Here is a 21,662-nt window from a genome sequence, read left to right as displayed (position 1 = left end):
TGCAGCTGCCTTTTCAAGGACAGAAGACGTGTGTCATGTTGCAGTTGGAGAGCAGGGTCCTTCAGAGCGTCTGGTCACATGATCAGAGGTATGCTTGCATTACATAAGCTGTAGGTTGGCTATTGTGTGCATTTCAAAAATGTAGAAATGCTCCTTTGGCTCGTTCCCTCCGGCTGCAGCAGACAGAGGACACAGAGGTTGAAAATATCTCACAGATTTCTTCCTGTACACACCGAGTGATGATGGGCAAGAGACGAAAAGAAGCCATTTTAGACTATTGAGATACGCCCATATGACATTCTTGCACTCTGATCCTCCTTAACTTGGACTGTTGTCTCATCACTGCCGCACTTTATACTTAGCGAGTTTAAAATAAAAAATGTCTTTGGGGAAAAAAGTGTAAAATATGGAATAACGTAACTGCTTTGATGTTGCTGAGACTTAAGAGTTTTGAATTATAACTGATTTCTCCATCCCTTGTAAAATAAAAAGAAAACGAAATAAAAAAACATGTAATACCCAAATAATGGAATATTGAGGGTGATGCTTTCCAGTTTATTGAGATGGTGAGATTTAGATTATGTATGAATGTACATGTTGTGTTGTTGATTCAACTTTGAGTCAACATTTCCATGATTAAGAAGATCCATTTCTGTCTGTTAGTGTATAAATATACAGTCAGTGGTTTAAGTATTGCGCATTAAGCAGTGAACAGTGAGTTGGTTTTTGCTGGTGTTCACATGGTTTAACATGGTGGCAGCCGGTTCTTTTGCCTCTTATTTCATCTTTAAATATGAAATCCACACTGCACTGTAAGAGCAGCAAACGGCAAAGAAAGATCAACTTTAGTCTATAGTAATCCAGTTCTTACGCTGCTGACTGTGTTTGGATGATCTCTAACTAGTACTTGAAAGGATGATTACAAGCCGACTTGTAGTAATATTTCGATTTATTTACATCAAATGTAAACATTCAACTCTTAACATGAATTAAGTATAGTAAAAGGCATGTTTCACTTTTGTATAAAACACCAATATCTGTAAACTCTTGGCAACCTTGCTTGTGGTGAATGCTGAGAAGGAAACATAAATGAGGGAAACCTTGAAATCGTAAAAGAGTAATTCCTCCAGGAATGTGCAGTTTTTGGGAATGCAAATGTAACATTCCTCTGGAAATATTGCAAAGGCTTGTGATTTGGACTAAGACTTGTTTAAAATTGGCAACTCTCACATTTTTTTTTTGCAATTTAAGCAATAGACTCTGTAATCATGGCACAAATTGACAGTAACCTTTGATGCTTTGCTAATTTTCATCAAACTAGAAATATTGTAAATACTCAATACAATTTTTCAGAAAAGCTGGCACAAAAATCAAGCAATTTACTTGCAAATTCTGGAGTAACTGAAGGAGAAATCGAAAAACACAAATTCTATAAAGAGGCTGGTCATTTACCCTGGCTTGACCCTTCACAGTATCCTACAGCATTACAATACATTAAGTTGCTTTTTTGCCTACACTGTATTCACATTGTGCCACAAAAATATATAACAAAGTATTTGTGATACATAATAATACAGTTGAGTGGTTTTGGTTTGAGGAACTGCTGAAAGGTCCAGTTGTGGAATACCAAAATACTCAAGTTATTATAATGTAATTACTGCATTAGTACACAAAAAGAGCAACTTCACATTATGGTTACCTCTTACATTATAACCTGACTGCTGAAATCTCATTAGGTAAGAAACGCTCAAAGTACATGAAAACCATAATGAAACAAATGAAATGGATAATAACCGAAAAGGATAAGGACTCCTCCGAGAACTGAGATAGATCGATGAGATAGATGGCGGTTAAAAAGTTGAATCAGTCCCACTCGATACCAAGCAGCTCACAGCTGGCGTCCCACAGCCTCCTCGCCGTCTCCTCGCTCCTCCCCTGTGGGGCGACGAAGGCGGGGGCGCAGTCGCTGAAAAACAGAGGGAGGAAGGCTCTTACATAAAGGCTGATGGAGGTGTGGAAATCACTCTGGGTGCGGTCATGCAAGTCATTTCTGTTTTGACTTGTGTATGTTTGTCAGGTGTGTTGTCATAATTCATCTCTCTGACCTGGGCAAGAACGAAGCACTGGTTTCATTTGAATCCCTGAAGATATGCTTGATTTTATAAAACAGGAACTTGGATACGTTTAAGAGCGACTGCTACATCAGTCGCTCTTATCCATGACATCTTACAATGAGTGCAACAGCTTAAATTCCTAGATAGCCAACATTACAAGCAACCAGCAGTAAGGAGGGCAAGGGGCAAAGCTACAGCAACCATGACAACAGATAAAACAGATAGAGCTGAATGTACATTTCTCATTCATTTTTTCCATTTCAGAAAATCCCAATATAAAGAGTTTTAAGCTTTGAACGGAACCAATCAGCTACCAGTTGAATCATGAGCTCATAACAATAAATTCAGAAAGAAAATGTATATGGAAAAATGAAAAAAGGCAACGGTACAAGACTGTATATTATGTTTTTTTAAGAGGGAATGAACTCCTCATCCAAAACAGCGTTGCAACTGACATTGATTCCCTTTCCCTCATTTTCAACAGTGATACTAAATTATATAACAATACAATAGTGATAACTGATTTGTAATGATTTTTGCCCCTGTTCACACTCTTCTCCTCATCCTTAAAAACAGACTTCATGTCTGGCAGTAAAACCACGGAGGATCAGAGCCAACCATCGCTACAGGTCGCTAGCTGACTAACGTTACTTCGCTCTGATCTGGCGACCCACGAGGCGCAACTTTGGAGCGGGTAGCGTTTCCATGGTAACAGTAACATCTCCAGTTGGTGGGAACTTGCTAAACCTTGTGGGTAGTGTCGTATTTCACAAGGAACTCAGGAACAACACATGATTTCTTAACCAGTTGAAATCAGATTGAGTGGCTGCTACAGGAACATACACTGCCCAGCAAAAGTTTGGGGACACCTAGCTTTTCAAATTTGTAATAAATCAGCATGTTTTCTTTGTATGTTTGAAATAATTTAATCCCATTAAAGACTAACTGGGTTTAGATTGACAAAAAAATCATATATGTAAATATTTGTGACAAACTATACGTTCATTAAAAAAAAACCCTAAAAGACCAAAGAAGACACTTCGATGAACATGAAGCTGATACATACTGTATATCCAAAATATTAGTAAATAGATATTTTATGTTAAGATTTAACACAGCATTTTCTTCCTTACTTCTTCATTGAAAACAACAGAGAATAGTACTTTAAATTTAGAAAAGGCAAGGTGTCTCCAAACTTTTGACTGACTTTTGACTTTTGGGCTGTGTATACTTATAGCTGTTTGACAATCTGATAGTTCATGAGAAGTCTACCTTACACTGTTTAAACATTATGGGTAATAATTAAATCCCCTATGAGAAAAATGACTGGGAAATTTAGAACCTGACATTTCAACTCTAGGTTCAACACTTTCAACACTATATTCAACACACACAAAAAAAAGTCTCCCAGGTCTTTGAGGTGAATCTAATGAATCACGTAATCATCTGTCATCTACCTGAAGTGTTTCCCAGAGATGGAGTGCAGCTCCTCGGCCACGGCGCAGTAGATGGTTGTCTGTGCTCCCTCCCGCGGGGTTTTCAGGAACATGGAGAAGACGGTGAAAAATATCGTCATGAGGGTCGAGTGTCTGGTCAGCTCCGAGTTCACCGTCCCCGGGTGGACCGAGTTCACCGTCACACTGGAACCTGCCGAGGCAACAGACAGCGGGGAGGTCAGTCACCTCTGTCTAATCCACAGTGTGAGCCTGGATATTGGGAAAATACATTGTTACGTATGTGTAATAATAGTGGAATACCAAAATCTTTTTGTAATCACATGGTATTATATTAGTATGTTATTTCAACTGAGCAAAAGTTGTGAGGAAGTCCTTTTTTGTGACTCTCTTTTGCTTCTTCTGGAGAGTTTCACTCCAAAAATACCAAATGATTGCTGGAATTAAAGTAAAACTCATTGTGGAATATTATGTTACTACCTACTTTATCTAAAGACCTTTCCTTACAAAATAGGGACATTGTACAGCATGTATCTGCATTTTTATTTTAATATTGAGCAATTAATAATAAGTATTGCATAAATATGCAAAACATTTTGGCATGAAACCCTTGAATTACACAAAAAAACTAAAAACTTCTGTGCACTAAATGGTGTTAAAACACCAAAACTGTTGAAAAATGACCGGATAGGACCAGTTGTTGTTGCTCTTTATCTCCTCTCCACTCCTGCACAATGCACTAATCCTCTCTCTGTTACTACTCTGTTTGCCAGGGCAGAGCAGGTCATCTGTACTTCCCCTCGTGCAGTGTGTGTGTGTGTGTGTGTGTGTGTGTACCTTTGAGTCTGCGGGCCAGCTCCCTGGCAAAGAGCACATTTGCCAGCTTGCTCTGGCAGTATGCTAGTCCGCTGTTGTAGCTGCCCTGGCTCTGCAGGTCGTGGAAACGGATCCAGCCGAAGTTGTGTGCCAGAGAGGAGACGACGACGACGCGGGCCGGCGCGCTGCGCTTCAGCAGACCAATCAGGAGGGACGTCAGCAGGAAGTGGCCTGCCAGAGGTGAGGAACACACACAGTCGGAGCTTCGGTCATTATCAGTTCATTATTCGGTTGACTATTAATCATGGTCTCAATCTTGACTGTAAAATAAGACTTCAATTAAAAAATAATCTTGGTAATTTCACATTTATTTTACTACTTTGTACCTTCAGTACCTTCTGGGTGAGCAGTGCGATTTAGTGGAGTGTAAACCTACTTCAACTCAGTTTACCTAGCTTTTTAATTGTGAAATAGAGAGTTTCTGCACCTTTTGAAGCTGATATGAATCTTAATTATAGAAATGTATAGTATATGTTAGAGTAAGTAGCATCAGACTGATGTGAGTGAAAATAAAGATTAAAACTATTCCAAAAATCTTAGGTTTTTCTTCATATTGATTGTTTTTTGTCTTAGTAGATGATCAGTCATTGCACCTCATGTAATGGTGAAGAAAATGTGGGTAAACCATAAATGTAAAGCGGCCTTTTTCATGAGTGGATCAGGACCCAAAGGTGGATTGAGGGAAAATTAAAATTATGGTTAAGAAATGTGTTTCTAAAGCTACTGGCAAAATTACTATATGTAGACTGGATAGATTGTAGACTGGATAAAACACCACAAGTCACTAGGTTTAGTAGCCTTGAAAACAGTCATTCTTACTTAATTAGGCTGATCAATTCTAGTTTGCATGAAACAATATATTGAAAATGTTAATCAATGAGTCAGTTGGTCACTCAGTCACTCCTCTACAGGGTTCCAGTCCTGTTTAATGTCCAGTGTTGCTCTATTGCTCCCAGTAGATTTCAGTAAAGTCTTACCCAAGTGATTGACTCCAATCTGTATCTCAAAGCCATCGATGGTTTTCATGTAGGGACACATCATCACCCCGGCGTTGTTGATAAGAATATGAAGATGGTTGACCTCTGAGGAAGAGAAACAGAGCAACAAAACAAACATGGTAACTATAATACCTGTTATAGAAGAACAAAGCAGGGCTCGGGGGGTGATGTGAGGTCCTGCCTGCTCACCTCTTAGAAACTTCTGTGCGAAGGCTCGTATGGAGCAGGTGTCTGCCAGGTCCAGCTCTCGAACCTCCACTTGTGCTTTGGGGTAGACGGCACAGATACTGGCTGCTGCCTCCTCGCCCTTGTCCACGTCTCGGCACGCCATGATCACCCGCGCGCCTGTAAAAAAAAAAAAAAAAATCAGCAACACTTTCATCCTTTGAACAGAAATAGTAATTACAGTAATTCAAAGAAGAGAGGATAGAGAGTGCTTCTACTGGGTTTGTGGTTGTTGCTTAATGACAAGGGAATGTGTTCCAAGGCAATCGCCAAGCAAAACATTTTTAAAGCCTTTATTTCATCAAAAGAAAATATTAAAAACAACTCCAAAGGGGCGTCCTGGTGGATCAGTGGTCCAAGGCGCGTACCATGTAATGTGACATCCTGAGTTTGAATCCGGACCAGGACCGTAGTCGCATGTCATCCCTCTCTCTCTCCAAATCTTTCCTGTCTCTCTCTACTTTGAACGATCTAATAAAGGCAAAACAGCCCAAAAGAATGATCTTTGAAAAACGACTCCAAAGTGTTTGGTCTTGCTGTAGCTGTCATGCGGGAGCAGCACACCAAAACTGCATGAAGGAACGTCTTTCATGCTCCTTTGTTCTTCATGCAGGTTGGTGCGCTGCTCCCTGTTGAATGCCACAGAAACGTGTTTGAGTCGTTTTGATATTGTCTTTTTAACTAGCTTTTTAATTGTAAAGTGACACTTTACATTTCATTTTAGCGGACACTCTTATCCAGAGTCACTTCTACTGAGGGCAACAATATTGATTCAACTCCAGGTCACCAACATCACAAGCAGCCACCAGCACAGAGTGCAAAGGTCAACGCCACAGCACTCAGGCAACAGATGTATCAAATGTTCCTGTGTCTTCATGTATGTAGGATATGACACATGATGATTTAGTGGCTCTTTGGTAAGATTCAGCAGCCAAGATCTCTGTTTTCTATGAGGTTGTGTGAGCGGAGAGGTATGGTCACCTCTTATCGCCAGATCCAACGCCGTTTCCTTCCCGATCCCCGTGTTGGCTCCAGTGATGAGGACTGTCTTCCCATCCAGCCGAGCCACAGACTTACACACTGCTCCGGCTGCATACTTTCTGTTAGAGAATCAATGAGCACTGGTTAATATCAGAGGAACTGTCTCATGAATTGCCGCAGACACAGCTTCATCTGAACGACTAACAGCCTACTTCTGCAGTCAATGTAAGTGATGTGCTCATCAAGCCGCACATATGGACACCCAGGGTTCATTATTCACAACTTAGATAATGATTAGGCCCTGGACGTCAAGTCGTACGACCCACGCCACGGAGCGGGGTCGCCTCATAACCAATCGCTCAGCGGAATAATGCATACAAATATAACTCCGCCCACGCTCAGCCTCCTGATAGGCCTGCGCCTCTCAGATGGGGAGGACAGCCGGTTCATCTCTGTGCAAAACTCAAGCCTCGCAATTTTCTTTAATTGGTTTTTATCTTGAGAGAATCAATCAGCGTTATATTGAAGAATTGATTTTAAGAACACCTTCACGTGACGGTCAGTGAAGTGAAAGGGAAACAGCAAATGCAAATTGACCTCATTATAATAATTGCATCCTCCACTGTCCTGCCAAGCAAGTACATCTCAAACTGTCTTTCATCCGCGATGCATTGTAATCATTCTGGATTCACACATGAATGATTAGAGTGTAGCCTATCGATTACATGCCGCTGCTTACCTTATATGGGGTGCAAATAAAATCACCAATAATGACACTACTCCGAGGCCTGCGACAATTAATAAAAGCACCATTGTGACACGGATTTGCGCCTCTCTCTCGCTCTCTTCCAGTAGGCTGCCACTGTTCTGTAGGCAGAACAGCTGATGTCAAAGCAGAAAGGAGTGGAGCTCGTAGCGGGTGTCACTGATACGCGCACGGAATCATGGGATTGTAGTTTCTGCAGACAGGCTAGTGGAGCACTGAGGGTCACTGCTTTATTTTATCTTTATGTGCTTTATTATTTTACATTAACATTACGCCCATTTACGCTGACATTGCCTCTTTTTATTTATTCATCAATTTATCTGTCGTTCAAATGTTTTACAAATAGTAGACCATCACTGAATAATTAAAATGAATTCATTATAGTATGGAAAGCATATTATTCCAGGAAAACGAATTAAATCAGTTTTTAAGGGATCGAATTGACGTATATTCTTTATACATTTATGGATTTGACGTATGAATAACATCAGTTTTATTGTAAAAACGTTTGACTGTGTCCTTAAACACTAGAGAAACATTTTTTTTGTTCAGATGTTGGCAAACCTACATTTACCAAAAGGCGCCAGTGAAAGCTGTCTACTTAGTGCCTGTTTAAAATGGTCACTACAGAGGTCCTTGAATTATTTTAAACATTATTTATCTTTATTTTGATGGTTATATTTAGAAGAGGAATTTTAAATATGTCATAATTAATTTTAATGTTTGATACAGCAAAATATGGGTGCATTTGATTTAAAAACGCTTTGATTTTTTGATCCCGTTCTCCAGGCATCAACAGCTGACTTGATCACGAGGACCAGCATGCGGAAGAGTCCCGAGGATCTGATTATCAACACAACGAATAAATATTATACTTCCGTGAACAACAACTGGACTAACTTACAGTAGCGGTTGTATCACTACAGCCTTTTGCGACAGAAAGCAGCCTAACTTCTCAAGAATCAAACGGCTGAGCTACAGTCAATTCAAAATGTCATCAGAAGAATTTGAGAAGTTGCACGAAATATACAAGTCACTGTATGACGAGATCAGGCTAATGCCAGAACGGGCTCTGAAATGCAACGGAGGTAAACACTTGATCTTAGTAGTAGCGGCTAACGTTAAGCTAGCTAACTTATTATCTAGCTAAACAACGTAACAGGCATTTCAGAAGATGTTTTGTGTGTAGCATGACTAACACTTTGTGCTCTCACATCTGCAGAAGAGAAGAAGAGGCTGATCAGAGTCTTCGATGAAAGGCAGGGGGAGGCTGAGGAAGTGGTGAGCTGCTGTCTCGGCTGTGTTTGTTTTGGGGGATGAGGACGACCGTTATAATGAACTTAAACGACGAGCTGTGACGTCATCTGCGTTTTATTACCTTTATTACCCACTCTGCTCTTGGGCAATGCAGTGAACTTGTTTTGACAGTTATAGATATCACTATGTATCAGTCACTTCCTCTGCTGGTTATTGTGTCACTTCTCCCCTGAATGGGAAAGCCTAGCAGTAACATGTTTCCTATTACATAAACACTTCCCTCAAGTGACATGGCTTCATTACATAATTCAAGTTTTCTTGTTGTCCCCTCTGCAGCTACAAGGCATGGATCAAGAGTTGCGCACTGCTCCCTCCGCCTACCGAGGTGCCATGGCCACAAAGCTGCGCCTGTACCGCCGGGACCTGGGCAAGCTGCAGAGGGACATGAAAACCTCCGACCCAGGCTTCGGCTCCTCTCCCCGGCCAGTGGAAGGAGGCCATCATGGCATCTACTCATCACAGAATCAACACAGTGTGAGTGTGGGGCAGTGAAGTGTCATCGCAAGGCCTTATTTACCAATATATTCACACATTACTGACATACTGTATATGCTGGGTTTAATGCGATTTTGTCAATGAAAGATACATGTCAGATACATGTTTTTGAACTTTATGAAGTACTCCACTTGAATGGATTTCATTGATATGTTATAAATTCGTTCTGGGCATGCTGTAGCCCCAGTGAGAGTTGCCAGCTGACCCAGGACACAGATATTTGTTACTGATCTAATGTCTGGGATTCACTGACCCTTGTAATCCTTACTGTTGCTTGTAATGGTGATCACTCTGGATAAGATTCAGCTAAAAGCTTTGAAGGAAAATTCCACTCTAAAACACTTAAACACTGTTTAAAAAACAGCTATTGGTGATGTACGTACAAGCAGTTTTCTCATTCCCATTGATAACTGGCCAAATGTAGATGATGTGGCATAAAATCTACTTATTTGCAATGCAGCTACAATGGAGTTTAAAAGCAGAAACATTTTCAGCTATCTAAAACATCAACAGTAACCGTCAGGTTTTGGTGTCAGTCCCTCAGAATCAAAGAGCGAGGGCTTCTTTCTAGAGCCGCCATTTTGCACTGAAGTTCAACAATCATACAGGGAAAAATCCATCGTAGAAGAGGCAGAGAGACCACTGACAGTAGCCTCAATAGACCAGAATGCAATGCAGCCACAAGACATGTTGCATGTTGAGTAAGGCTGAAATCATAGACACACCCCAATGTTCACAAACTAGTTGGCTAGCTAGTGATATTTCCTGTATATGCCCATACACCTGCCTTTGACTGAAAGCAACAAGATCATAACCGTTCCCTGTGGTTGCCAAAAGGCATTCTGGGAAATGTAGGAAATCTCTAACTGAAGTAGAAGTAGACGAGGCAGGTTGAGGGAAAGTGGGTATAACAAAAAAGTTAATTCCAATCACAAAATAACTCCTGTAAATGTATTGAGCATCACAGATTGATGATATACAGCAGTGAAAAGTACCTGCTGGTGGATTTCTTCATTTAAATGTAAATGCACAAAAAGAATATCAGCCGCTTTCTTACAAGTGTTATTTACCTTGGTATGATTCGTCATTTTGACCTCACCTATGCAGACACACTTGCAGTCCCAGAGGGCCTTGCTGCTGCAGGGCACCGAGTCTCTGAACAACGCCACGCAGAGCATCGAGCGGAGCCAACGCATCGCCGCCGAGACGGACCAGATCGGCACAGACGTCATCGAGGAGCTGGGAGAGCAGCGGGAGCAGCTGGACCGCACCAGAAACAGAGTGAGCTGTGAACGGCGGTTACTCTATGGGATGAGACTGGTGATGCTTGATCAACCTGAATGGATTCTGGGAACATTTTTAGATATTTAGGCCACTTGAGTTGAGAGCGTTTTTTCCGAAAATAGCCGAGCAGTTATACCTAGTGTGGGGGAAAAACACTTTGGTACAGGTCAGGTTTGGGTCAATGTGAAGAAGATTGGTTGGGTTTGTATTAGGTCAATTTCACTGCTTTTTCAGATTGTAAATAATTAAAATGACTACATGGTTTGGTTTTGTAAGACCACAGTTTTGTCTTATCTCTCTCTATCTCTCTGTCTTTCGTTATTCTGCAGTTGGTCAATACTGGAGAGAACCTCAGTCGAAGTCGTAAAATCCTCCGGGCCATGTCACGCAGGTAAGTGCTACTTCTGATTAGGTTTATACTTTTCCATTCAATTCTTTTTGCAAGTTCAATGTACTCCTGTGTAACTTGTTGATATCCGTCTCCAGCAACGTCAACAAGTCACATTCTTGTACTTTAATTACACTAACACATGGCTTTGTTGAATAACCAACTCTGATTGGCCAATGAATGCATTCTGAAGTCTGTCCGCTGTTTCAAATCTAATCGTATCACTCTTCAGTCGAGAAGTCCGGTGGATTTTGTTGATTTCTACTCAAATTAACTGGTGACACCTTATGCGAAAAAGACTTTACTCCTTGGTTTCTGGAGACGGCTCGTAAAATAATTACAAGCTAAAAGAAATCACATTACAAATCAATATTTCATGCCAAATGATTAATGTCTGCGGTAAGAGGCTGTGTAATAAGAATGGAAATGTCCAGAGAGCCGGTCATCATCCCTTACTTGGAGAATACAGTGATTCTGATTGTGACGAGTGAATTCAGCCTGTTCTTACTGTTAACTTTTGTCTCTTCTGTCCTGCAGGCTGATGACGAACAAGTTGCTGCTGGCTGTCATCATCTTAATGGAGTTGGCCATACTGGGTGCTGTGGTCTACCTCAAGTTCTTTCGAAAAAAATGAGCACCCTGTGCCGTCTGCAAACAACGCAGGCCACGCAAACCAGGCAAAGCCCCACTTCTCTTCTCTTCTCTCCACGCCTCTCTTCACTGACTATCCAGCTGCAGTAATGCTGTCCTGCTGTGTTGAACCAACTGTCTTTGTTCAGACTGAGAGTACAAATGAGACGTGGCAGTGTGATGGTTCAGGCTTAAAGTGGATCTTACCTGAGAGGAGATTCTGCTTCATGGGCAGAAGAAGTTCATTTGATATGAATTGCTGAGCCTGTTTGTGGACCAAACACACAGAAACACTATAAAGAACTTGTACACTGCATATGCATTGAGAATTGCACTGTAATATCAGACTTTTATTGCCGTCCCGCTGCATCTGAGCCGAGGCCCTGCAGGACGACGGAGGTTTCTGGACTTGTGCACTGGCTGCTACAGACTCCAGGGCAAATTCCCTTGTAAGATACTGAGATATTATCCAGATCGGAGTGTAGTAGACGATCCGCACGCTCCCACACACATCGATGCTTCGGGGGCGGAACTGCTGAAATGTTCGTGAAATACTTTGCCTCAGCAGTTTTGGGAGGTTTATGAAATTCTCAGATTGGGATCGTGATTGTAATGCATACTCTGTATTATTAGCATTCAGCACAATTATGTTATGCTGTTATGCTTATAATACTTAAGTATGATGAAATGGCATCAGTTGAATCTATTTTTGTAGTTTCTTCATGCCTAGTAGTATCCAAATTGTCGCATCGAGCACATTTTGCATCATTTGTGATTTGTGTCTGCCAATTCTGAGCGCTGAGACCTGAATCCCAAATCTGCCAGTCAAAGAGAGGTATGAATGTGTGGAAACTCGTAACACAGATGCAATATTTTTCACAGTTAATATGATATTGCCTAATCACTGTACAATACAAAACTGACAAAACGTTATAGTCTGTATAGTATTAAAGCTAATCCTGAACCTGAGTCTGCACTGTATTTCTATCTATTTTCAGGGCAAAGTTAAAAAAACCTTTACTGTGATATCTCCAAACGTCGGTACAGGACATGTTAGTGCTGCGTAAACAGCATCTGTTACGCCGGAATTAATTCTCAAATAATAGCTGATAAGGTTGTTTTTGGTGCAGCATTCCTGATACTCTGGCACACTGGCCGCTTGCCTTTGTTTTTCTCTGACGTGGAAGTCACACCTCCCTGTTGTCGGGTACAAAAACATCCCTGGCTTATCAGGTGGGGCGGGTTATCAGTCTTTAAAGGTATGTTGTTGAGTCATGCTTAGCAAAAGAATTACATAATTTACCTAAAGTGTTGCATTCCGGGATGCAACAGTGATTTCTTTTCCTTTTTTTTTTGTTTCCACTTTGGAAAAAATGTTACCTGATGTAAGTTATGCAATATTTCATAAATACAACCGGTTATAATGTATCATCTAAAATGTAACTATTTTGTTAGCAAAAGACTGGCTAGCAATTTAAATAAAAATCCCAACAGCAGCCATCATTTTGTCCAAGTAGCTGCCACATATTTCAGATTGGTGGCTTTCTCATTATGAAAAGAAACTCTTCACTTATATCTTTACTATAAAATAGGAAATATTGAGGAGGAAACGTAGAACTGTTTTGCACACAAACACAGAACGTGATCACATTTGTGGAAGACCAAAATATCAACTCTTTATTTCAAAGACATTCGGCATTCAGTGGTCACACCAAAAGCAAATCAGATCGATTCAAACTTTACTAGGCAAGAGTTGCTTTTTTTCTGCCAGCATTTCAATCAGAGCCATTGCACAATAGGCCAACCTATTGAAATAAGCTCTATAAACAGTTGTCAAGCCAATTAATACTGATGTAATCAGTAAATAATAATATATAGTTAGTAAATACATACATAGGTTCATTGTCAAAATACAAAAGAAAACTCTAGAGAAAATAGAATAACCACAGCTGGTCCAAAAGTGCAAACACATCATACTATAGTTTATCTGGCACAGTCACATACAGTTCTGAGAGATTTTTGTCCAAGCAAGACTGGACACATTTTATCGAACTGGAGTCATCATAAACTAACCACATGAACAGTTAATGTGTTGCAACTATGCCTCTGTAAAATTGAATTCATAACATACAGCACTGATGACAACTTAAAATAACTCAGTATTGCTTTTAAAAATGAATAGTATCCCCATCAATAATTATATTGACACGCTTCTAAATTATGTCGAAGGCTTTTGTCTCAGTTGCAGCGAAGATAATTTTTACCGCATATCTGTAAAGCCCTTTAGCAGGTTTTATAAATCCAGACATAATTGAGTTTTTCACAGTTAAACATAACACTTTACAGCACAGAGAGATTAGAACAAACTCCAGCTACTGTTAGATTCAGTCTTTGCAGTCTTGTGTTCAAAACTGCGGAATGCTTAGGGATGCTGTTGATAAAGTCCGTAGTGTTTGCTTGCTGTTCTTAGAGGCGGAGCTGCTCTGTGTCCTCCTTCGCAGAGGGAATCTCGTGGACGGGGACGTGCGCTCCTTCTCTCGTCTGTCCCAGAGACGATGCGATGACGTCGACCGCTAGAGCGGCGGTGGCCTCCACGGCCTCTCTGCTGGCCCCCAGGACCGGGTTCACCTCCACCAGGTCCATAGCTGACAGCAGGCCTGCACATCAACACAGTCACACGTTAGATACAAGAGCCTGACAAGAAGAGGTGAAAGCACTAGGTCCAGGTACGCCTCTTGAACCTCTTAAAGGAAAAATCCACCCTGACTCTCGCTTTTACTTGACTGGAAAAACTCTCGCTCTGCTATCGCTATTGCTCTCTCTACCTACACATACAACCAAGTTCACGCCTGTTCTCTGGGGGTTGTTGAAAGGCATTCTGGGAAAAGGGGGGAATCACTAACTGAAGTAGACTGATGTAGACGAGGCAGGTTGAGGGAAAGTGGGTACACCAAAAAACGTAAATTACTACACTTCATTTCAAAATAACTTTAAAATGTATTGAACATCACAGTTTGATGATATATAACAGTGTAACAGTATCTCAAAAAAGATCAACAAAATATAGTTACATGAATCAGAATATCTGTTCCATCTATTGTCACGATCCTTGCACTCCTTACTAATGGCTGCTTTTAATGTCAATAAAATTAAACATTGTCTTCTGTTACATTGTAAGTCACTCTGGAAAATAGTGTCAGCTCAATCCCCAAAAATGTAATAGTATACAATTTTGGGGCATGTTACCGTGTGTTTTTTTTTTTTTTTTGAGAAACAAAACAACACACTCCTGTCATCCCTACCTGTGTTATGGATTTCCTCTGTGATGTAGATTCCCTCCCTGTAGGTCAAACCTCCGTTCACCGGTGTTCCTGTGGCGGGAGCCAGAGACGGGTCGAACGCATCGATGTCAAAGCTCAAGTGGATTGGTCGCTGTTTTCTGTTCAAGCGGGTGAGAAAGTGAACATGGACCTTTAATTCACACGTGGGCCAACATTTGGTTACATCTACAATTGCAAATGTGGTGAAAAGATACTAAAGACTAGATTTATATAGCTTTTCAGCAACAAAACAAACAGGTCTTGTCTAGTCTAGTAAAGGGAATGTAGCAGTTAATTAAAACAGTTAACAGGTAATGACACTGTCACTTTAAGATGTTAAATAGGATGTGAATAGCTTAATAAATTAAACATACCTTGCCAGAAGATGGTCAAGAGTAACTTCCATGACCCTTTGGATGCCAAGTCTGTCAATGTCCCTCATGGTGAAGTACTGGATTCCCAGGTTCTTCAGGATGTAGCTGGAACAGACAAAACATATAAATATCAAGAACTATTTTCATGGTGCTTCCATGCTGGGGGGAAGTTTAAATCAACCATGTGAGGTAAAAGATGTCAAATGATGGTGTTCACTCACTGCTCGCCAGGGTCGACGTCCCGCAGGCCGATGTACACCAGATCCCTGGAGGCGAGGAATGGCTTCAGCCAGGAGAATCCTGGGACATCTGGCATCTGTAGTGGACGGTTTTGAATAGAGAATGTAAGTATTTTTACAGAGGGAAAGGAACTGGACTGCACCTTTGGGTGATATCTGGACTATCTGGCTATCCAGACTGCTATTCTCTTCTTATTCTCTCTCACATTTTTACACATTATGTTACGTCTAAAAAATGTTGTAACTCAACTCAAGATAGATAAAGATTATTATCATTATTCCAAAGGCACAAAGCAAACCAAGGTTATAAAATGTGTAAAATGTGTTTCAACAGAAATACTATACGGCCCATTGTAGCTAACTTTAAGTTTAAAGAGGCAATAGGTAACATTTTTAGTGCCCTATAGCACAAAAAGACCATAATATATCAGTGGGGGGTTGATAGGGTTGTTGATCAATACCAATGACTCAACGATTACTTGGCTGCGATTCCTGACTTTCAAAATTCTAAATTCGCTTTCCGGTCCGTACTTTGTTTCGGCAATTACAGCCAGAGACGATATAGTATGTATAGGAGGAGATAAGTTCTGTCAATGTTGTTGCAATTCCTACTGGTCACCAACAGAGACCGATAGGGGTCATCGATTACTTCATGCACCTTTGAGTTGGGTTTAGTTAGGATTAGCGGAGTCTTAACTGTGCTCTCACCTTGTCTTGCAGCTCTTTGAGCAGGAACGCCACGGACTGACCGTGCAGGTTCCCTGAGGGCGAAGTCATGGGCGTATTCACATCTGCATGAGCATCCACCCAGATGAGACACAGGTCAGGACACTGCTGGGCGTGGCCTCCCACTGAGCCGATCGCCAGGCTGTGAGGGGAGTAGATCGGTCTCTTAAATACATGGTATTCATTTCAGTTAAAGTTAATTACAGTGTTTAAGTTAAGTACAGTTAACCCCTTGCACCCTGAGTTTCCCCTTACATTTCATCTAAAGTAGCTTCAAAGTGAGAACTTTTTTTTTTCCATACTGTACGACAATGTCACATACATATTCTGTATCTGCTCATTCCAGCGCTTCATTGATTATATTATATATATACGGTATATTATATTGAGTGAAATGTTCAAACCCAAGGCACCATTTTTTATGACTGCACCATTACATCAAACGGAAAAAATCTAGATGGTTGTGCACCATTTCATACACATTTCCCTGTAATTCAACCTGACAAATTTGGTGTCTTTGGAAACCTTGGGATGTTGACTAGAATTTAAAATAAAGTTATGTGGGTTTGAACAAAGCCTGGCTGCGAAACATGTGTTTGTAATGCAGGGTAGTAAAACAAAAACAAAAAATCCAAAAATAAACAGATAGCCTAGGAATTTCCTTGAATGAAAAAAATAAGTTCATTAATGCTCCATATAAGAAATGAACAAAAGTGGATCAGTGAGCAAGGGATGAACATAAAAAAGGCTTATATACAGTACATGCAGTAACCTTGACATAATCGGTAATCTCATCCACTCTTGCACATGTGAACACATGCATAGCACTTGAACAGTGTCGGTTGCATTGCATGACTTCAGGACAAATGCCGATGGAGCGGATCGCTTTCCTACTAGTACATTCTGTACTCTCCAAGAACCTTATGCAAAAACTACCTGTGATCGCCTCCCAGCGTGACGAGGGTGTGTCCAGCGCCGACAGCGCGGCTCACAGCGCCTGCCAGCATCTTATTGGCTGAACCGACGGTGCGAGGGAAGCGCACTTGCATGAAGGGTTCATCCTGCTCAAGGTGGTGGAAGCTGAGGTCGCCGAAGTCGTGGACGGGGTAGTCTGAGAAACACAAGAGAAAACTGACATGAGATCTGGCATTTCACCCTTTACGCTCTTTAGGCATTTAGCTGAGACCCTTGTTAGGTGCGGATTGCAGCAAGTAGGGGTTCAGTGTTTTGCTCAAGGGCACTTCGGCAGGACGCATGTCTGTTGATGGACATACACTGGCTGCTGCAGGGAGGGATCTGTTGGTTACGGGACGGTCTCTAACCGCAGGACACCGCGCTGTCATCTACTGTGTACTGTTTACTTGTCTACTTTGTTTTTGTACTTAAAGAGTAACTAAACCCCAAACCCAAATCTGTGTAAAGCCTGACATCTAATGGTAAAAAGCAGGGCACTGAAATGGCCATCTGCTATTGGCTGACCTGTTGTACTCTGTAGAAGGTGACATCACCTGCCACCAAATATCAGCCAATAGCAGATGGCCATTTCATTACCCTGCTTAAATGTCAGGCTTTACACAGATTTGGGTTTGGGGTTAGGTTCCCCTTTGAAAACCGTAAGTGCAAACACCCTACATTCAGTCCAGCTTCTATGGCCTCATTCAACCTGGATCTCTCCACCTTGCTGACTGATGAGTCATTAAAGGCCAGTGGAACATTGGTGACGGTGCACTTTCCATTCGCCCCATTTCCCACTTCTGCTCAGGTTTCAGTCTGTGCAGATGGATGGACGGGTAAAGACCGAAAAATTTCCACTTAGTTTAGGGCACGGACCACGAAGTAAACAAGTGATGCGATCCGCCGTACTGGGGGCTCGTCCGGCAATGTGAGCCTTGATGCCGGTGTAGCGTTACTCTGCTGACCTAAGGGGAGCCATCTCTTTACCATTCGGAGACAGGACAGGAATAGCCAATGTCTTGATGGAATCATGAGCATCTATTGCAGGACAATTCAAAAAGCTCATGTTATAGCAGAGTTGGGGCTCAGTTCTGCTATACAGCAAGATTACAGCTGATGAAAGTATTGTTTTAGTGGTTAAAACACAAATTGATCACAAAACTGGATTGATATGTATGGATTTTTTCAGTTTTTCAGTTTCTATGGTGAACTGACCCCAAGCCCTGGGAAGCGTACAGTTTGCAATGTGTTAAGAGGGCATAGTATAGTTCAGTTAGGGGTTTGGTTTCATTCGTCGGCCTCAGCTGGTGACATGGCAGCTATGAGTCCTGATATTTAATATCTTATTTCACTGGTGCCAAATTGACATCAGGTCATCAGGAAGATGACTTGTAGCCAATACATTACTTCCAACTGCAGCAGAGTAAAGGACACTTCCTTAAACCTTTTTAAACTTGAACGTTTCCAAAAGTCATTAGATATGGCTAATGCAAATGTGACATTCAAAATTAAGAGGTATCAACATCAGATATCTAACATATTTGTGGCACCTACCTCTACAAAATTATTGTTGATGTGAAAGCAAAACATGGATTATTATTGAAGTCATTAGTTATTTTAAGACCTTAAATCTGCCTATAGGAAAAAGTTAAACTTTAGTAAGAAACTTTTTTTTTAATTTACACTAAATGGATAGAGAGCATTTTGGAATGAAACCCCTTAGTTGCAGGTTACATGGGTGCAAATCTTCTATATAACTTAGTATTTTCTGTATTATGGCTCCACTTGCAGCCTGACCACATTAATAGAATTCATAAATTTTGTATGAGGGACTGTGAGCCAAGCTAAAATATCCCCTAATTTATAATTAATTTGAAACATTTAAAGTTCAGATGAAGCAAATGGTCAGTTAGGAGTCTATACCTGTCCATGCACATGACATTCATTCAAAATAGATGCATTTTCTTCCTATGTGCATCTACACATATATCAAAAAAATATTCTTTAGACATTCAAAATCTATAAATGTCATCTACATGTACACACCTTGGGTTCAGTTTTTAGATTGTGAAACATATCTCCAAACATATTCTTAAGTATACTGTATGTGTGTTTGTATAGGGTGTGTTCTCTCTACGCTATGTGACTGCACTACTCCTATACAAACGTGTACATTCATGTGGATGGCTGCAAGCACTGACACATCTTGTGCCAAAAGTATCAAAGTATGTCAGTTGCAGAAAAAAATGGGGGGTGGGTGGGTTGGGATTGTGTTGCACAACCCGCTACAGCTGGTGACCAGACACGCTAGGATTACCTTGCAAAAATGACTTGCATACTCTGTGAGCTGAGGTCTGTTTTATGGGCAGCATACAGGAAGCAGGGCTGATTTCCTGCACCCTCACCCACCTAGATTATTCATTGTAAGAAAATGAGCACAATGCTGTAGCATCACGAGAGATGACTGTTAACAACCTATGATATTCCTGTTGTGACTCATAGTGTGTCTGCCTGTGCTGGTTAGAAGTGAGTTTACAGCAACCTTATCTCCTATGGTGTCACTGTAACATTCCTATAATCCTATGAGGACTTACACTGTGGTTGTAGTAGCCTACTCATAGTGAGTTTTTTGAAGCGTTAATACGCTTTTTGGTATTTTTTAATCTCCTGTGGTATCACTATAACATTCCTATAGGGACTTACTTATTTTTGGTATTCCTATAGTATTTCTATAAGCACGTAGGCTATAGTGTGTCCATGGTAATTAAAAGTAAGTTTATAGTGATCTTATAATATAATATGGTATTTTTTATTTCCTATGGTATAATTAGGCTTTATTATTCCTATGATATTCCTATGGTGTGCCCAATGCCCACAGTAGTCAATAGTGAGTTTATAGCGACTTTTTTTTATCTACTTTGGTATCACTACAACTATAATAGGCCTATTCGTTTTATAGGATCACTATTGGGTCTTTTCTCACTGGTCTCTATTGTAAAGCCCCTTTGTTACTTTAGGTGTGGAATTTCTCGCACAATGCCACTTGGTCGAGTAACTAAATAAAGACGGGATTCTTTCCGCGTGCGGTATCATCTTTCACATTCAAAGCAGCGACGCGGCTCCATTCAGCGGCGCGGGCCTTCCCCCTTCCTGAGACACAGGGGTTATACAGTGTAATGACGACAGAGGGTGGAAATAATCAGCCATCCTGTTCCTGCGCGCTTCCGAGCATGTGCTTCAGAAGAGAAATGTGGTTCCCCAAACGAAAAAAATCACTTTAATATTCCTATAGGGACTTAAAGTGCGTCTGCGGTGCTGAATAGTGAGTTTATAGTAACCCTATGGTACTTTGTAGTGTTCTTTCCTTCTATGGTATCACTGTAACATGCCTATAGGGGCTTACAGTGTGTCTGGTGCTCAATACTGAGTTTATTGTTACTTTATCGTAGTTAAAGATATGTTTTTATTTCCTATGGTATCACTATAATGTTCCAATAGCGACTTAAGTCTCACTATAATAGGCTATTGGAAAATCAAATTTTGCTGCGATAGATGTTTCTAAAATGTATGCTTACTAATTATGTACTATAGCCTAGGATTTTCGTAAGAGTCGGAAAGGATCTTGACGAGACATACATCATTTTTATAATCTGGATGAATAGCAGTGGTCACTTTGTCATGTAAAGCCGTGCTACAGTATAAAAGCTACATACAGGCTCTATATCTTTACTTTCTCCTCATACAAGTGGCTGGGTATAAGAGGAGGGATCAGCCTGTCTTGTGCTACCCGGGCGAAGCTGTAAATTATAGGCTGCTTCCATCCATCGTTACATAACCCAATGTCCCAGGCTGCTCCATTATCCCTTCACCTACCTAAATTTGAAAGCCGCTCGATCAGCCCCGCATCTCTGATGACTTTGGGACCGTGCTCCACGCCTCTCCTTTTCTGTTAGGAACCAATACAAACGAGTTAATATCGTTATTATCTTAGGGTTATAACCTATTCGAATATTTACGATCGCAGCGGAGAAATAAAAGATTGCACCGCTGCCTATTGAAATTAGTAGTCAGGTTCATAAAAGAATGTGTTATTATATTATACTATTGTTATACTATTATTAGGCTGTTATTATTTGTCTTACCTGTCCTTTGGAAAACGGGGCGCCCAGAACAGCCACGGATTGAGCTCTGCTTTGTTGGCAGGTGTGGTTGAGTTGAGTCCTGAGAAGACGGAATAGCGGTCCTCTCAAAGCCATTTTCTTTTAACAAAAAATTAGTGTCAGTGTCGCCCAAAACAAACCGATCCCACACGCCGAGCGAGCAGAAAGTCTGATGAAAGCTCTGTTGGATGTTGCACTGGATGCTGAATGTGGCCGGGCTGGTGCCGGGGGGCCGGTCTTATCGTCCCCAAAGCTACTTAATATTCATGAGCTGGCTGGTGAATGGGAGGATTAGGGTGAATAGCAGAGTTGTAGCCTATCACTCCCATACAAACACCCAAACTGTAGCAATCATGTTTAG

General features: G+C 41.0%; 3 protein-coding genes across 3 annotated transcripts; 1 reads left to right on the top strand and 2 right to left on the bottom strand.

Moving 5' to 3' along the window:
* Positions 1–909: 909 nt before the first annotated feature.
* rdh12 (retinol dehydrogenase 12) lies at positions 910–7,513 on the bottom strand. Its single transcript, XM_071895746.2, has 7 exons — positions 7,388–7,513; positions 6,649–6,767; positions 5,632–5,787; positions 5,422–5,526; positions 4,406–4,615; positions 3,572–3,761; positions 910–1,966 (listed from the first exon to the last, which is right to left on the bottom strand). The coding sequence occupies exons 1-7, from the start codon at positions 7,459–7,461 to the stop codon at positions 1,864–1,866; spliced, it is 957 nt and encodes a 318-aa protein (XP_071751847.1). The 5' UTR covers positions 7,462–7,513; the 3' UTR covers positions 910–1,863.
* Positions 7,514–8,332: 819 nt separating this feature from the next.
* Positions 8,333–12,497, top strand: vti1b (vesicle transport through interaction with t-SNAREs 1B). Its single transcript, XM_071895755.2, has 6 exons — positions 8,333–8,502; positions 8,637–8,695; positions 9,008–9,205; positions 10,334–10,507; positions 10,840–10,901; positions 11,436–12,497. Exons 1-6 carry the CDS (start codon positions 8,406–8,408, stop codon positions 11,530–11,532), a joined length of 687 nt encoding a protein of 228 aa, XP_071751856.1. The 5' UTR covers positions 8,333–8,405; the 3' UTR covers positions 11,533–12,497.
* Positions 12,498–13,170: 673 nt separating this feature from the next.
* arg2 (arginase 2) lies at positions 13,171–21,495 on the bottom strand. Its single transcript, XM_071895733.2, has 8 exons — positions 21,284–21,495; positions 21,015–21,087; positions 17,124–17,298; positions 16,170–16,329; positions 15,444–15,538; positions 15,223–15,327; positions 14,831–14,967; positions 13,171–14,185 (listed from the first exon to the last, which is right to left on the bottom strand). Exons 1-8 carry the CDS (start codon positions 21,395–21,397, stop codon positions 13,995–13,997), a joined length of 1,050 nt encoding a protein of 349 aa, XP_071751834.1. The 5' UTR covers positions 21,398–21,495; the 3' UTR covers positions 13,171–13,994.
* Positions 21,496–21,662: the final 167 nt, after the last annotated feature.

The sequence above is a fragment of the Centroberyx gerrardi genome, chromosome 17 (genome assembly GCF_048128805.1).
Source record: "Centroberyx gerrardi isolate f3 chromosome 17, fCenGer3.hap1.cur.20231027, whole genome shotgun sequence".
NCBI lineage: Eukaryota > Metazoa > Chordata > Actinopteri > Beryciformes > Berycidae > Centroberyx > Centroberyx gerrardi.
This window is presented reverse-complemented; position numbering and strand designations above follow the sequence as displayed.

Excerpts from the sequence above, each read along its gene's own strand:
- arg2 (XM_071895733.2), bottom strand. The coding sequence starts at position 21,397 with ATGGCTTTGAGAGGACCGCTATTCCGTCTTCTCAGGACTCAACTCAAC. Across the intron at positions 21,088-21,283 it reads CCCCGTTTTCCAAAGGACAG|AAAAGGAGAGGCGTGGAGCA; the intron begins GTAAGACAAATA and ends GGTTCCTAACAG. Across the intron at positions 16,330-17,123 it reads ACGCTGGGAGGCGATCACAG|CCTGGCGATCGGCTCAGTGG; the intron begins GTAGTTTTTGCA and ends CTCCCCTCACAG.
- rdh12 (XM_071895746.2), bottom strand. The coding sequence starts at position 7,461 with ATGGTGCTTTTATTAATTGTCGCAGGCCTCGGAGTAGTGTCATTATTG. Across the intron at positions 6,768-7,387 it reads TTATTTGCACCCCATATAAG|AAAGTATGCAGCCGGAGCAG; the intron begins GTAAGCAGCGGC and ends ATTCTCTAACAG. Across the intron at positions 4,616-5,421 it reads GATTGGAGTCAATCACTTGG|GCCACTTCCTGCTGACGTCC; the intron begins GTAAGACTTTAC and ends CACCTCTGGCAG.
- vti1b (XM_071895755.2), top strand. The coding sequence starts at position 8,406 with ATGTCATCAGAAGAATTTGAGAAGTTGCACGAAATATACAAGTCACTG. Across the intron at positions 8,503-8,636 it reads GGCTCTGAAATGCAACGGAG|AAGAGAAGAAGAGGCTGATC; the intron begins GTAAACACTTGA and ends TCACATCTGCAG. Across the intron at positions 8,696-9,007 it reads AGGGGGAGGCTGAGGAAGTG|CTACAAGGCATGGATCAAGA; the intron begins GTGAGCTGCTGT and ends TCCCCTCTGCAG.